At 41.3% G+C, this 13,345-nt stretch overlaps 1 protein-coding gene across 1 annotated transcript in view; it reads right to left on the bottom strand.

Annotated features, from left to right (window-relative positions):
- Positions 1-242: 242 nt before the first annotated feature.
- The window catches only part of LOC133128662 (steroid hormone receptor ERR2-like), a 59,218-nt gene continuing 46,115 nt past the window's right edge, over positions 243-13,345 (bottom strand). Inside the window, exons 6-7 of the mRNA XM_061242371.1 lie at positions 6,079-6,348; positions 243-585 (exon numbers count right to left, since the gene is read on the bottom strand). Of these exons, the coding sequence (XP_061098355.1) occupies positions 341-585; positions 6,079-6,348 (515 nt within the window). The 3' untranslated portion in view covers positions 243-340. The remainder of the gene's footprint in view (positions 586-6,078; positions 6,349-13,345) is intronic.

Genomic DNA, 13,345 nt, shown 5'->3' with positions numbered 1-13,345 from the left:
CAGGAAGCTGGCGGCATGGGATCCTCATTCTGGTGCTACAAAGTCAGAGGGGTTTGTCCTTTGCGCATGGCAGACCGTGAAATGCAACAGCAAATCTCTCGCCTCTGTACACAGCCTCTATTATTACATCATTATATTCTAAATTGATCGGCATCCATTTTGTGTTTGCACTTTAAACCCATAGTGAATTGTCTTTCCCCCCCCCCCACCCTCCACCCTCCTTCAAGTTCCTTTAAGTCCCTGCGGAGATCTAGTTCGCTCCCGTCGTGCCCGCAGGGTCGCCTCCCAATCCCCGTGCCCCTTCCGCCAGTGGATTGGCTAGGCTGGACTGGGCTCCGTGTCAGACCTTAGCCTCCAGCATCTCCAGGAAGAGTTTGTGCATGGGCACCTTGCCCTGGACCTTAATGCTGTAGAAGTGCTGCACTGCCTTGGCAGCCGTCTGTCGGAGCAGCGGAAGGGTCATGAGCAGCTTGCCCGCTCTCTGCGGGTCCTCGTGGTGCTCGCCGACCTCGTACTCCTGCAGCGCCTCGTGGAGGGAGTCCTGGAGCTTCTGAACGGCCTCCACATCTTCGATGTGCATGGAATCTGCAGGGGGAGGAGCAGCGGAATGACGGTTAGAGCCCTGCTGAAAAAAACTGCTCAAGCCAGGTTTAGAAACAGCTGGTAGCTGGTTGACCAGCACAGACAAGCTCCATACTCAATGTGGTTTGACCAGCTTAAGCTATGTTTTGAAACAGCTGGTAGCTGGTTGACCAGCTCAGACCAGCTCCATACTCAACGTGGTTTAACTAGCTCAAACTATGTTCTGAAACAGCTGGTAGCTGGTAATTTCAAGCTGGTCATAGCTGGATTTTACACCAGGGAGAACTGCTCCCGTGAATCAGAGGTCACAGCTTCAACTCCCAGTTGTGTACGCAAGCTAAATTGTTTCGGTACGGCTATGTGCGCACATCAATCTTTTGGCTTGAAAACCATAGTAAAAAATTGCATTCACTGCCATCATGTACGCTGCATTATATACTAATATAGCCGATGACAATAGAAGTCTTGTGTCCTTGCAAAGACAATTTCAAATAGGCTACTTATATCAAATAAAATAATTTAGAAGTAATCAGTAAATTAGTAGCCTACTGTCTCCTTTCCAGAGCATTATGCAACAGTGGATGGATTTGTTAATCCCCACCCCATGCAGCAATCTCATCTGACTGCCGTGGATGTGCGTAGGCTACCGCTGAGTCCCCACACCCTTTCTTTGGTATCCTGTGTGTGAATTATAGGGTAAATAATTGCAGACAAATTATCACCTGCTTTCAGGAGTTCTAAAAATTATCACGTGAAGAGGGGAGTCGCAACTAACGTGTGTTTTAGTAAATCCGATGGAATACTTAATTGTCTTTATTTCCATAATCTCCACCCTGTTTTAGCGCCTTCACCACAGGTATACATATGCATGGACACATTTAACTTTGCATCAAAAGGAAAGTCACAGAGTGACCTAATCCCTGCAAAATTACTTCCTTGGATTTTGACCCATTATGATCATTCAGTAAATCCCATGTAGATATTGCGACCTTGTTGTGATGGGTTTTGCGTTTGAAACTATGCAAACTGGAAACTCATAATTATATTCAGTGTTTAGGGTGAACAAGCGATACATTTCCAGTATTCATGGGCAGCAATAAAAAATGAGTGGTATAGCTTGTGCTGGATAGGGGTGTTTTCTAACCAAATGAAGAATCTAAAATACTGTCAAACCATATGATTCCCCTTTGTAAAATTCTTTCATGTGTGGAATACACAAATATAGCTTGATATACTTTGGTAAAATTGTGACAAATAGATTAGTCAGAAAAATAAACAATGGCAAGGAATGCATTTTTAAATATGAGTGGTCTGTTATAAAAACTGTTAATTGGCATGGTAGCAAGAATGTACTTGGCTATTTTAATTGTTGCTAATGGCACTAGAAATCACTAAAAATAATTAAGTGAGCTTTAATGTGACAATAATGGAAACGTTACTCTGTCTCGATAAAATGTATGGAATATCACTGTGATTATTTGAGTTGGCCATACCTGAATCAATAACTATAAATCCAACGTTATTTTGTAATTTTGAAATGATTGGCTAATATTATTTTAGTTTATTTAATGGAATGAAATTGCTTAAATATTGCTTAAAAACATGCATGAAAATCACAGGAAATCAGCAGTTCCTGAGATACTCAAACCACCCTGTCCAGCACCAATAATTATTCCACGGCCAAAGTCACTTGCATTGCATTTCTTCCCCATTCTTACATTTGGTCTGAAAAACAGCTGACCTCTTGACCACGTCTGTATGCTTTTATGAATTGAGTTGCTGCCACATAATTGGCTGATTAGATATTTACATTAACAAGCTTGTGTACAGGTCTATGTAATAAAGTGATCACTGAGTGTACACTATTTGATTTAAGAATGTAAACAGGCTATCTTTAATTTTTCAGTTTGTGTGCAGCACAGCAAGATTCAGAGTGATATTGCAAAATTGTTACAGTGCAGAAAATGTTCAAGTGTTGCAGTAATAATGTGTGCTTAGCAGTTCAAGTAAGGGTGAATTCACACCATGTGATATTTTGCTGTGTGTGGGAAAGCCATCCTTGCATTGTGCTTAATAAAAACACTTCTATCATTGCTAAACAAGTGTATGGTTTTTAAGGAGCAGCAGATACCTATGCAAGGAGTGCTGTTTGCCCAAACTGTCACAATGCTGTCATAAGACAATAAGGCCATTACTTTGCAATGAAAAGGCTTTAATCTGAAGAAAACAGCATACTGATTTGGATGTATTCAGGTTTTCTATTGCATCTACTCAGGATTTCAGTGATATCTCAATTTCAATTTCATGATGCAAATATTAATTAAATCGGATTTCACTCAAATTATCAGTTACATTTACTCCATTTTTAATCCATATGTAACATCATTTCAAAGCTTCAATATTCTTCAGTGTAAAATGTCACAGCAATAAAAACTGAGTAAATTGGGGTTAAAATTTTTAGAGGGTCGTTAATGTTTTTGCCCTAGATAAGGTTCAGGTTGCTGATTTATTACTACTGTTAAGGAAAGAAAAGGACATGCATGTTTTGCGGGCATAAGGAGCAACACAACAGTACAATAATGATTGGGGGTAGTGTAGAGTATAGTGATAGATCTGTTAACCTAGGGAGGGTGAAAGATAATGTTCTAGATGAACAATGACAATGAAAGTCATCCTTTTCGCAAAAAAGAAAAAAGGAAAAGGAAAACTTAGCTTTGTATAAATGGATAATCACTCTGAATAAGGAAATTGTAAAGAAGACTAATGTCTCTCTAATGGCTGAGGGGAGAAAGCAAAGAGAATAATTTTTATTTATTTATTTTTTAAGAGAACATTAAATCATTTTAATTTAATAAATGAACATTCAAGCGCTGATCCCGAGTCCCTTTTATCATAACGATATACTTGTTTGTTTAGAGTTTTCGTGCTTGTTTTTTTTAAAGTGGCACACACACGAAATGACTGACGCAAACTAATTTGCTTCCGCAGCTTTTTTCCCCTTTGGGTTTTGGCTTTTGGCGGTCGAGCGGTACTCTGAAATGTTCCAGCATCGCAGTGAAGGAGAAACCTCCTCCAGGGGGCTGTGATGTACCGGCACTGACGTATCACCACTGAACCTGAAGACTGGGTCTCCTTATGTTGATCATTAACGCCTAACCGCCCCCTCCCCCACCCTACCTCTCCTGAGACAGCCTTGAATGTCACAATGTCACAGTATGGACCCTCCCCTCCGAGAAAGTGAGCTATCCAGATAGAGGTACCTCCTTAATGCTCAAGCCATTGAAACCCCCCCACACACACACCCCTGCCCATGCACACTCCCCGGCACTCATTCCACTCGGCTTAACACATTGCACCGACAGCCTCCGCGCTGCTAACGATTCGCAAAATTAATTTCCCTTGGCCGTCATGCCCGGCAGCTTCTGTTATGGTGACAAAGACAACAGGAAAGGTACAATATAAGACAGCATCGCCCCGGACCCATTGTCCACCTTCAAGCAGAATTCGCCCCAAAAAATCGATCAGGTGCAATGTGATTTTACACAGGCAAAAATGCCCCCCGGGCCGTGTTGTTGAAGGTTTCCATTAAACGAGGGTTACATTTTAGCCCACGCCTAAGGAGCCCAAGAAACAGCAGTGTTTTCTCACAGACTCGTTGGCTCTCTCGTGGACTACGTTCCTAACGGAACGTTCCGGCAAATTTACCGGGGGGAGCTACAAACACTCACGTTTAAAGGCCACCGAGAGTGGTGTTTTCAAATTGCTTTTTGTCTGGAAAAGTGGTATTGCGTGAATTGAGTGAGTCTCACATGGAGTGGTCAGTTATTGTTCCTGTTTTATTTTCTCTGGAACAATTCTTTCTTTGTTTCTGCGACTGCTGAACACATTATCCGGACTACAAGACAAAGTCCATTTATATTTAGTGGTATTGCTAATTATTAGGCTAATTATGTAGCTGGTTACATCGCTGTCCGTGAATGAAAACACCCGTGAATGATGACTGTGAAATGTATGTAATAAATACAGATGATCTGCCTCATAACGGCAGCCTGCTGCCTAACCATTGGTTATTTAATAAATCAATTACATCAAAGCCGTCGAATGCATGGTTGCATGAATTTATTTTCTAACTGTATGAAACACACACTGTCTGCCTAAATTAGCCAATAGAAGCCAAGGACATCACATGACAGTTAAAATTAATGGGGCACTTTGATTCACACAGCATGGTGTAGCCCTGGGCCATTTCAAACAGTTGCCAAGTTTAGGTCTCGGTAGCACATATTGTTCTGTGAAAGCATGCATCTTGTAGGAGTGCGTACAGTATTTTTAAACACACTGTGGAAGGTTCTCTGGAAAAGATGCCCTCTGCTCCTCTGTCTGGATTAAAAAGGGGTTCTACATCATTCCATTTGGCTTAACGTTAGTGTCACCAGCCCCTGTTCTGATAATGAAATTCTAGATTCATCCCTCCCCCGGTAGCTACTGTTACATAGACGGGCAGAAAAGTGAGATATCACAATGCAGAGGGCATCCAATGTAAACCCTCCATAGTCGGAGCCTCCTGGTTTAGCTCTGCCATTTACCTCAACACAACTAAGTCTGCGGTGATTTGTAGCAGCTATTCCACAAAGTGAAACTGTGAAAAATATCCAATGAAACATTATACCGAGTCAGTGTTATTTCTGTGTAAAATGTAATCAATGTAAAACATGAAATGTCAAACAATAATTCAGCGTTAAGTTATATTGTACTCAAGGGATTTTTTGTCACTCTAAAAGTGTGTTTTTTGTTCCATCAACAAAAAAACTGCTCAGTTGACAACTGAGAAGATGCATCAACCATAATAACATTTTGAATGAGAAACACTTCTCAGGCAATTTTAGCTATCTAGTATTCTGCAGTCTCGGGGGAAACCTCATCAAGAGTGAAGGTGCCCTCCAGTGCTGTATTAACATAAATGAGAGCGCTGTTTTCCAGTTTGCACTGACACGAGTGTTCACTTACTAATGTCAACTCCAGAACAAGGTCAAATCAAACGTCTGTCTGAAATTCTCTTTCGCTTCCTAAAACTCTTTAGACCACTGCTGATTTTCTAACATGTTACACTAAAAAGAGGAATAAAAAAGAAGCATCTTTTGAAGGTAATCAACCGGATAATATTTATACAGCGCAGTCATCTGATCTTTTAGCTGTGAACGTGAAGATGCCACAAATATGTTGGGTATGTTTGAAGCAAGCAAATCATGTGGAAGAAACCGTTCTCCACAATTCAACTTAACCCTCTGACCCAATGCAGCATTTATTTTCAGGCGCTCTCAAGACGCCCTGTTTGCCAAATATCAGTTTTCAGTTTTGAACATTTACCAGTTCCTAAGGCCTTCTACCATATTTTTGCAACAAACTGTATTCAGAACGTTGCGTCTGGAGTACAACATTTCAGTTTCAGTTACATCAAAATGTCTGGGTCTCGCTAAGCTCGGGCCGGCCGCTTACCCGAGTTGGTGAGGGCGATGGCTTTGAGCGTGACAAACTCCTCCTTCTCCACCTTGAGCTTCTTGTACCTGCGCACCAGATGCAGGATGGAGCCGTAGAGGTCCAGCAGCCCGGTGAGGCGCGAGTGGCCCTCGTCCATGACGTAGTCCTCGGCGTAGACCAGCTCGTCCTCGTAGGGCAGAGAGCGGAACACCACGCTCAGGATCAGGATCTCCATCCACGCGCTCTGCAGCAGGCTCATCTGGTCTCCTAGCGACAGGCTGGAGAATCCTGAAGGAGCGGAACAGGGGTGACATTAGCTCAGGAGGTAGGAGCGGTTGTTTGACCCCCCTCCCGCCATGGGTGTGTCAACGTGGTCTTGAGCAAAACACCTAACTGGCTAACCCCAGTGAATAGGTGAATGAGAGGCATTAATTGTAAAGCACTTTGGATAAAAATACATAAATATATATATAAATATATGAATACAGTCCATTTACCATTCTCTCATAACTCACACCTGATTGGAATTAGATTCTCACCCGCGTTAGGATCCCTTAATAACAATGCATGCGAAACGTCCTACATGTTAAAGAAATGCTCAGTTAAATTACTGGAGAATGACAATTGCACTCTTAGGGGCGGCTTCGGGAAGCTACTGTAGTTTGTTGAAACTCCGTTTTGGTTGAAGTCCTCTTAAAAATATATTAAATTCAATTATCATAATTATAAATGATTTTTGCTGATATTACAGCAGGGCCAAAATTATATTACACTTGAAATCATAGTGTATGGAAGCTCTGTAGGCACGAAAATGAAATTCGCTTTAAAACGTATTCCCATTAAAAGGTGTAAATTAGTCTTACTAAACAGTGAGCGACTGGCTGTTAAAGAAGCTACTCTACTCTGCTAGACCGGCAAGGGCAGAGTCCAGTTTACTAAAATGAACCAAATGCTTTTATTCAAAGAACTTAATTAAACTGTGAACTTTTTGCAGTGGTGTCAGTTGAGTTCAGCAAGGCACATCCCTCCTGTGAAAGCATACAATATTGCAGCTGTGTATTTTTAAATACACTTCAGTCCATAGTCCTCTCGAACGGATGGCTGTCGATCAGTGGCACAGCTGAAAGGCTAAACAGAGAGCCCTACATCAGCACAAAGGTTTGAGACTTTGAAACATGAGTCTTTCCTGCTTAAGCTTGGTTCCGGTAGCATTCCCCCCCATTTTAGGGAACTAATAAGCCCAGACTGGCCCCCGCCATGGAGATGAAGGACATCTACTTCATGTTTGCTGTAGGATGGGGGTGGGGGAGGGGAGCTTGGGGATGCTAAACAACAAGTAAACAAGTAAAAATTTGTCTAAACTTAAAAATGGCAGTAAAAATATAGCTCTTACATAGCTTAGATTTGCTGTTCTTAAACAGTTATAGTACATTTTACGGTAAATAACAACCAGTAGACCTGCATTCAGGCAAAAAAGTTCTTGAAACTTTCTGTCAAAAAAAGGTTGTTGATTTATCATGAAAAATTATTTTGCAATTCTTAGTCTAAAGGGAAGAAAGCCTTGGAAGAAATCACTTGTCAATGTGAATATTTATGACAGTGAAAACAGCTCTGACTCCACAAGTTCAGCGACTTGATCCCATTTTATATTGGCGAGCATCTCAATAAATTCTCAAAATATTTTTCATCATTATTCAGGTCACTTATACATAAGGTGCAGGTATTAAATAATAATGTGGTGTGTTAAATTGTGCAATGTGTTTGACATGTTGATGGGGGCGGGGTATCCAAGGAAACATCAATCATTGGAATTCAATCAATGGATTAGTAAACTAGATAGCTAATGTAGTTATTTTCAACAAACTTCCAAACCTGCTGCTGCCAGATGTGGCAAGGAGAGAGCAAGGAGAGTGAGGTGAGAGGAGGAGGGAGAGGGAAAGGGGGGGAGGGAGAGGGGGAGAGGACGGAGAGGGGGGGGGGGGAGGGAGAGAGGGAGGGAGAGGGAGAATGAGGGGGAGGGTGACGGAGGGGGAAAGCAAGCTAATTTCAGCACACATTTTACTGCAAATTATGACTAGTTGACCTGCATTCTAGGATAAATATTACAGCATGCAAATAATACAAATTGAAATATTGCCTAAATTACATAATTTTATCCAAAATCTTATCCGTGTAGAGTGTGCTAATTAAATGCTTATTTAACTTATCCCCTCAAGTAGCACCGGTTATTCGGGCCGGAGTGGGTTTATTTGCATTAATTCCATTTTTAACAGTGAATTTTTCAATAATCTGGTCATAGTGCTAAAACGTGTTAAAAAAAGAACATGCATTTATTTTCTCCAGCGTAAAAAATGGATGCATGCTGAGAATGTCACGCGCCAGCAAAACAAGTTTTCTGTTGATGAACTTTGTTGTTTTGTTATAAAAAAATATTTTGCAATTCCTAAATCGAAGCAGGAGACGGCATTTGGAGGCCTTGGACAAAGTCACTCATCTGTGTGAATATTTGTGAGGAGGACAGTAAAAACAGCTCTGACTCCATAGCAGAGGGCATGTTCAGTGTCCCATCGGTGAGCATCTCAATACATTTTCAAAATATTTTTCATCATTATTCAGTATGCTTATGCATAAGGAGTAGGTAGGCCTGGTTTTGAATAATAAATGTGGTCTGTGAAATTGCGGAATGTGTTTGACACGGGGTTGATGGGGGTGGGATATTTAAGAAAACATCAATCATTGGAACTCAATCAATGGATTAGTAAACTAGATAGCTAATGTAGTTATTTTCAACAAACTTCCAAACCTGCTGCTGCCAGATGTGGCAAGGAGAGAGCAAGGAGAGTGAGGTGAGAGGGGGAGGGAGAGGGAAAGGGGGGGAGGGAGAGGGGGAGAGGAGGGAGAGGGGTGGGAGAATGAGGGGGAGGGTAACAGGAAGGGCAAAAGCAAGCTAATGTCAGCACACACCTTATAACGTGCATGTAGTATACCATATACAGTGTAGTCCATAAGTATTTGGACAGTGGTAGAATGTTTGTTCTTTTGGCCCTGTGCTCCAGCTTTTGAGGATTTTAAATTAAATAATGAATATGAGGTTTAAGTACATTTAGTGTAAGAGGTTTAATACGAGGGTATTTACATCCATATTTGGTGATCCGTGTATGCATTACATCCTTTTTGTACACAGTCCCACAATTCTAGAGGATCAAAAATAATTAGACAGTTGGCTTCTCAGTGGTGCGTTCAGTCACTTGCTTGGTGCAGGTATAATAAACCTTTCACTATCTAGTCTTGACTCTAGTCTTTTGATTATGTTTGGAATCTGTTATTGGCATTTGTCAACCTGAGGACATTTGAGTGGCAATGGCACTCAAAGAGGACATTTGAACCAGGATTTGTCCAGTATTGTGGCTGTGACTTCATTGTGTTTCTAAGATGATGTGGCATAGCCACAAGCATATGTATCCACTTCATAAAATCTTTTAGGTGAGAAAATAAAACAAAATCCACTTCCACTGTATTTGAGCTTCAGTTAATTCTTTCAGTATTCTGACCTTTGGGATACAAACTCCCAAGGGTTGCCTTTCAGAACAGACTAGGGTTATGCCTGTGATCAAAAAGATTAAAGAATAGTCATATTTTAGATAAGATATTTTCTGGGTGGTCAAGGGGCACTACAGAAGTGGTACAGAAGTACAGAACTTCCTATTATAAATTGAAGAAACTTGTGGTTGCATGTGAAAATGAAAGCTAGTGAGTAGCTCTGATAGTGGTTATTATTGTCTCATAAATCCTGAAATAATATGAACCCAAAAATAAATTTGAGATTGACACTTCATTTTATTTGTGAACCATTTATTTTGGAAACAAATTCATATTTACAAAACAAAATAATAGTTTTTGCTGTCACAAATTTCTCCAAAACAGAAAAAAGTAATAATACTAATGTGTTTAATGTGTCATTCACTTGTAAAAACTTAGGCAAGGTGATTGGTTTAAGCGAGCACCTACGTGCTGTGATTGGCTGCAGTTATGTGGCTGTTAGTGAAAGGATGTTTTAAAATCTGATTCACATATTGGTGAATCTTTTCCCAAAAAAGTATGTGTGGCAAGAAATTTTAATGTATTACTAGATTGGTTTATTCAGGAGAGATTTGTTTGTGAGTGCAAAAAAAAATGTGAACCAATTATTTTGTTTGTATTTTGTCAAAGATATTAATGAGGCTTGTTCATGCAAGGTTCACGTTATTTACAAAATTATTTATGAGATAACAACCCCACATTCAGAGTGGTACAGTAGCATTTTACTCTGTCTGTCTCTTCCTGTGAGCCTGAGTGATCATTCTAAATGGTATCCCACCATCTTTTCCACTCAATTTGACGGGAGTAATGAAGTTACTCCCTGGCTCCGTGGGTCAAGTGATGCCCGGGCCACGGTGCTGAAGGACAGTGGAGATGAGGGCCCCGCGGGCAGGTGATTTCCTCTAATGAAATATCAATAACTACCTCTTCATTTTCTGACCTGCTGCTTCTGCGCACGCTAACACAGCATGACGCTAAATTGAGTGCACTGCAGCCGTCTACCGCGCGCTAGACTTGCCAACTTTGGCTGGAGTGAGACGTGCGATGTACCGCGTGACGGGCAGGCGGGAGGGGGGCGGTTGTAACCGCAGACTGGCATCGAGCGAGGTAGCCGATCGACGGTCTCTCTGTAATATCAGTTCGCCGCGCTGATGAAAAAATTGACTTTGTCCTGCAAGCCACTAGATAATTTTGTTTAATCGTGGAGTGGCTTCACCTTTAGTTGTGCTCTTTTATTTGGCCGAGAAACTCATTTGGGTAGCGTGAGAGCATGAGAGCGTGAGACAGAGCCTGACGGCAAAAGTGTGAGAGTTGGCAACCCCGTATTTCACGGCTGCAAACAGTACACAGTCCTGTTGTGGAAAATTGTAACCCACTAAAATAAACTCTAGACTAGAAACAAATTTATGTTCCTTTGAGAGGATTCTTTTTCTGAGGTCTCTTTTTCACCCTCACCATGACATCAAACAAAAGAGGCCACACACACAACTCTTTCACTCTTCTATGGCCTAAAATGCAGATGATTTCTAATGGCATTTTTTTGTCGCTGTCTGTTTACTCGGTTTCATGGCGCAGAAAAACCCAGTCCCCTGGACCGGTCCTCATGAATCACAGTCCAAGAATGGCATCCAATCATATTCCATTATCTTATTATTGTTTACAAGTCCCCACCACCACCACCACCACCACATTTCATTTCCAATCTCGGTTCCAGGAGGCAGAGAGACAGTAACTCTTCCTGGGGGGAGCTGAGCAATCATGGCTAACCGTCAGATACTCAGATGACCCCCTCATCTGTGTCCCTACCAACCCAACAAGCCTTGATCCAGCTGAGCATTCTATTGAGTCTGTTCAATAAATCTTAACCCTAAAAATGAACACGGGTGTGCAAATCACCGCTATCAGCAAGGCTCCTAACAGGCTATTTACCTTTAATCAAAGTGTAAGCAGTAAGCACCAAGACAATTTCAAATGTGTCATACGGAAAACAAAGCTTCTGGTTTTGTATCACACGAAGTGGTTAGAAATGTTTTGCCCATAAGAACCTTGAAGGTACAAATAACTGCGAGGTCTTTTCGTGTATGCTGTTCTCTGATGTGCAGATGTATGCTTTGGGTGATGTACTGCGTGTGTGTGTGTTTGTTTGTGTGTGAGCGTGCGTGCCTATGTACTGGATGGAAGTCTAAGCTGCATTAAAAAAGTCTCAAGATGCATAAATCGTTTCATTAGTAAATTGTATGATGAGGACTAAGTGGCAGAACATAAATCTATTGTCATATTTTATTTTTATTTGACAGTGAACATAGCGGAAAGTAGGTATCTACTTCAGTCTGAATACAAATGGTGTATATCCAGCTCGTGTCACACGGAAATTTTGCAGAGCAAATGAAATCCAGAGTCATGCTGTAGTGGGAAGCTGTCAAACATTGGCAGGTAAGGAGGACACAATCAAATTTCCCTTTAATCTGTAGCCTCAAGCGAACAGCCAAGCCGTTCTTCTTTCTTTACTATCGCCACATTGGTAAGTTGGACCAAATTGTTGGTAGTGTGAGTGACAGTAAATTGTAGCTCTTGACATAAACAATTTGACCTCAATCCTGGCGACACATGGAAAAGCATCCAGCTGTAAAATGACCTTGACGTGATGAATAGTTCACCTCTAGCAAGGACAAAGATAAAATGCAATTTTACAAATCACATTTTGGTAATACCTCCAGAGGAATATTGGCTGTCAGCAACGATTGCATGGATTACCCTGAAATGAAATGCCGTCGGAGCGGCAAAGTGAAGCGCTGCTTAATTCAGACATAAGCAACTGAGTAGTATCCATTTGTTTATCAGAAATGACCAACTTAGAGTATTAAATTATGCATAACATCAGACTCTTAGTAGGCAGCTGGTGTTTTATTGCTTGGTGATCAAAGAGCTGTACAGAGACCGTAGCGGAATGCTAATTTCCGTGGTGTAGTTTGATTGTCTCTCTGCGATCCAATATGTATGAGCGGTGAGGGAATTAAGTCGAAAGAGGGTGAGACTTTCCGACAAACACGCGGGGAACATCGGGAACTGTGTGGTGGGATTCACGGTGAAGATCCCCGCTGATAGTTTTATTGGCCCTAAAGCAGTCTGGGTACAGCTCCCCACTCCATGTAAAACATCCCTAGGCAAGACTTTTAGCCCCTAGTTGTACTTGTCATCTAATCTAGCTGCAGTTGTATTTGTATTTATATTGTATTTGCATTGGTTTTGTATCTTGGTACTGTAGTTAGTCCTAATTCCTTACAGACTTACAGCCTATTTGCCATGTGCACTAGACATATTGTTCATGGCTGCACAACTGTTTCTTTGTGAATTGTAGCTTATCCAACCTGTTCTGCAGTTTGTTCAAATGACCTTGATATGCACTTTTTTCTACGTCGCTTTGGATAAAACATTATAGCCAAATGAGAGTGACGGGAGGCTGCTCAGTGGACAAAGAAAAGTGTTCTAAATAAGGTTGTTCAGACTTCGGTTGAATCAAAGTCGGTTCATAACATTTCTGTGGAACTAACATGCTACATGAGTAATTGCCTTGCCCCAGGTGGTTTTATTGATTTATTTTGGGATGTTCTGCGGTGGTGTGCAAAAACTGCGGTTGCTCCAAGGTTACATTTTTACACTGAATTTAATGTAAAACCAGTATAATAAGTGGACATTGAAAATTGAC

This window comes from Conger conger, chromosome 5 (assembly GCF_963514075.1).
Source record: "Conger conger chromosome 5, fConCon1.1, whole genome shotgun sequence".
NCBI lineage: Eukaryota > Metazoa > Chordata > Actinopteri > Anguilliformes > Congridae > Conger > Conger conger.
Note: the sequence above shows the minus strand (reverse complement) of the source record. Positions and strands in the feature narration are given on the sequence as shown.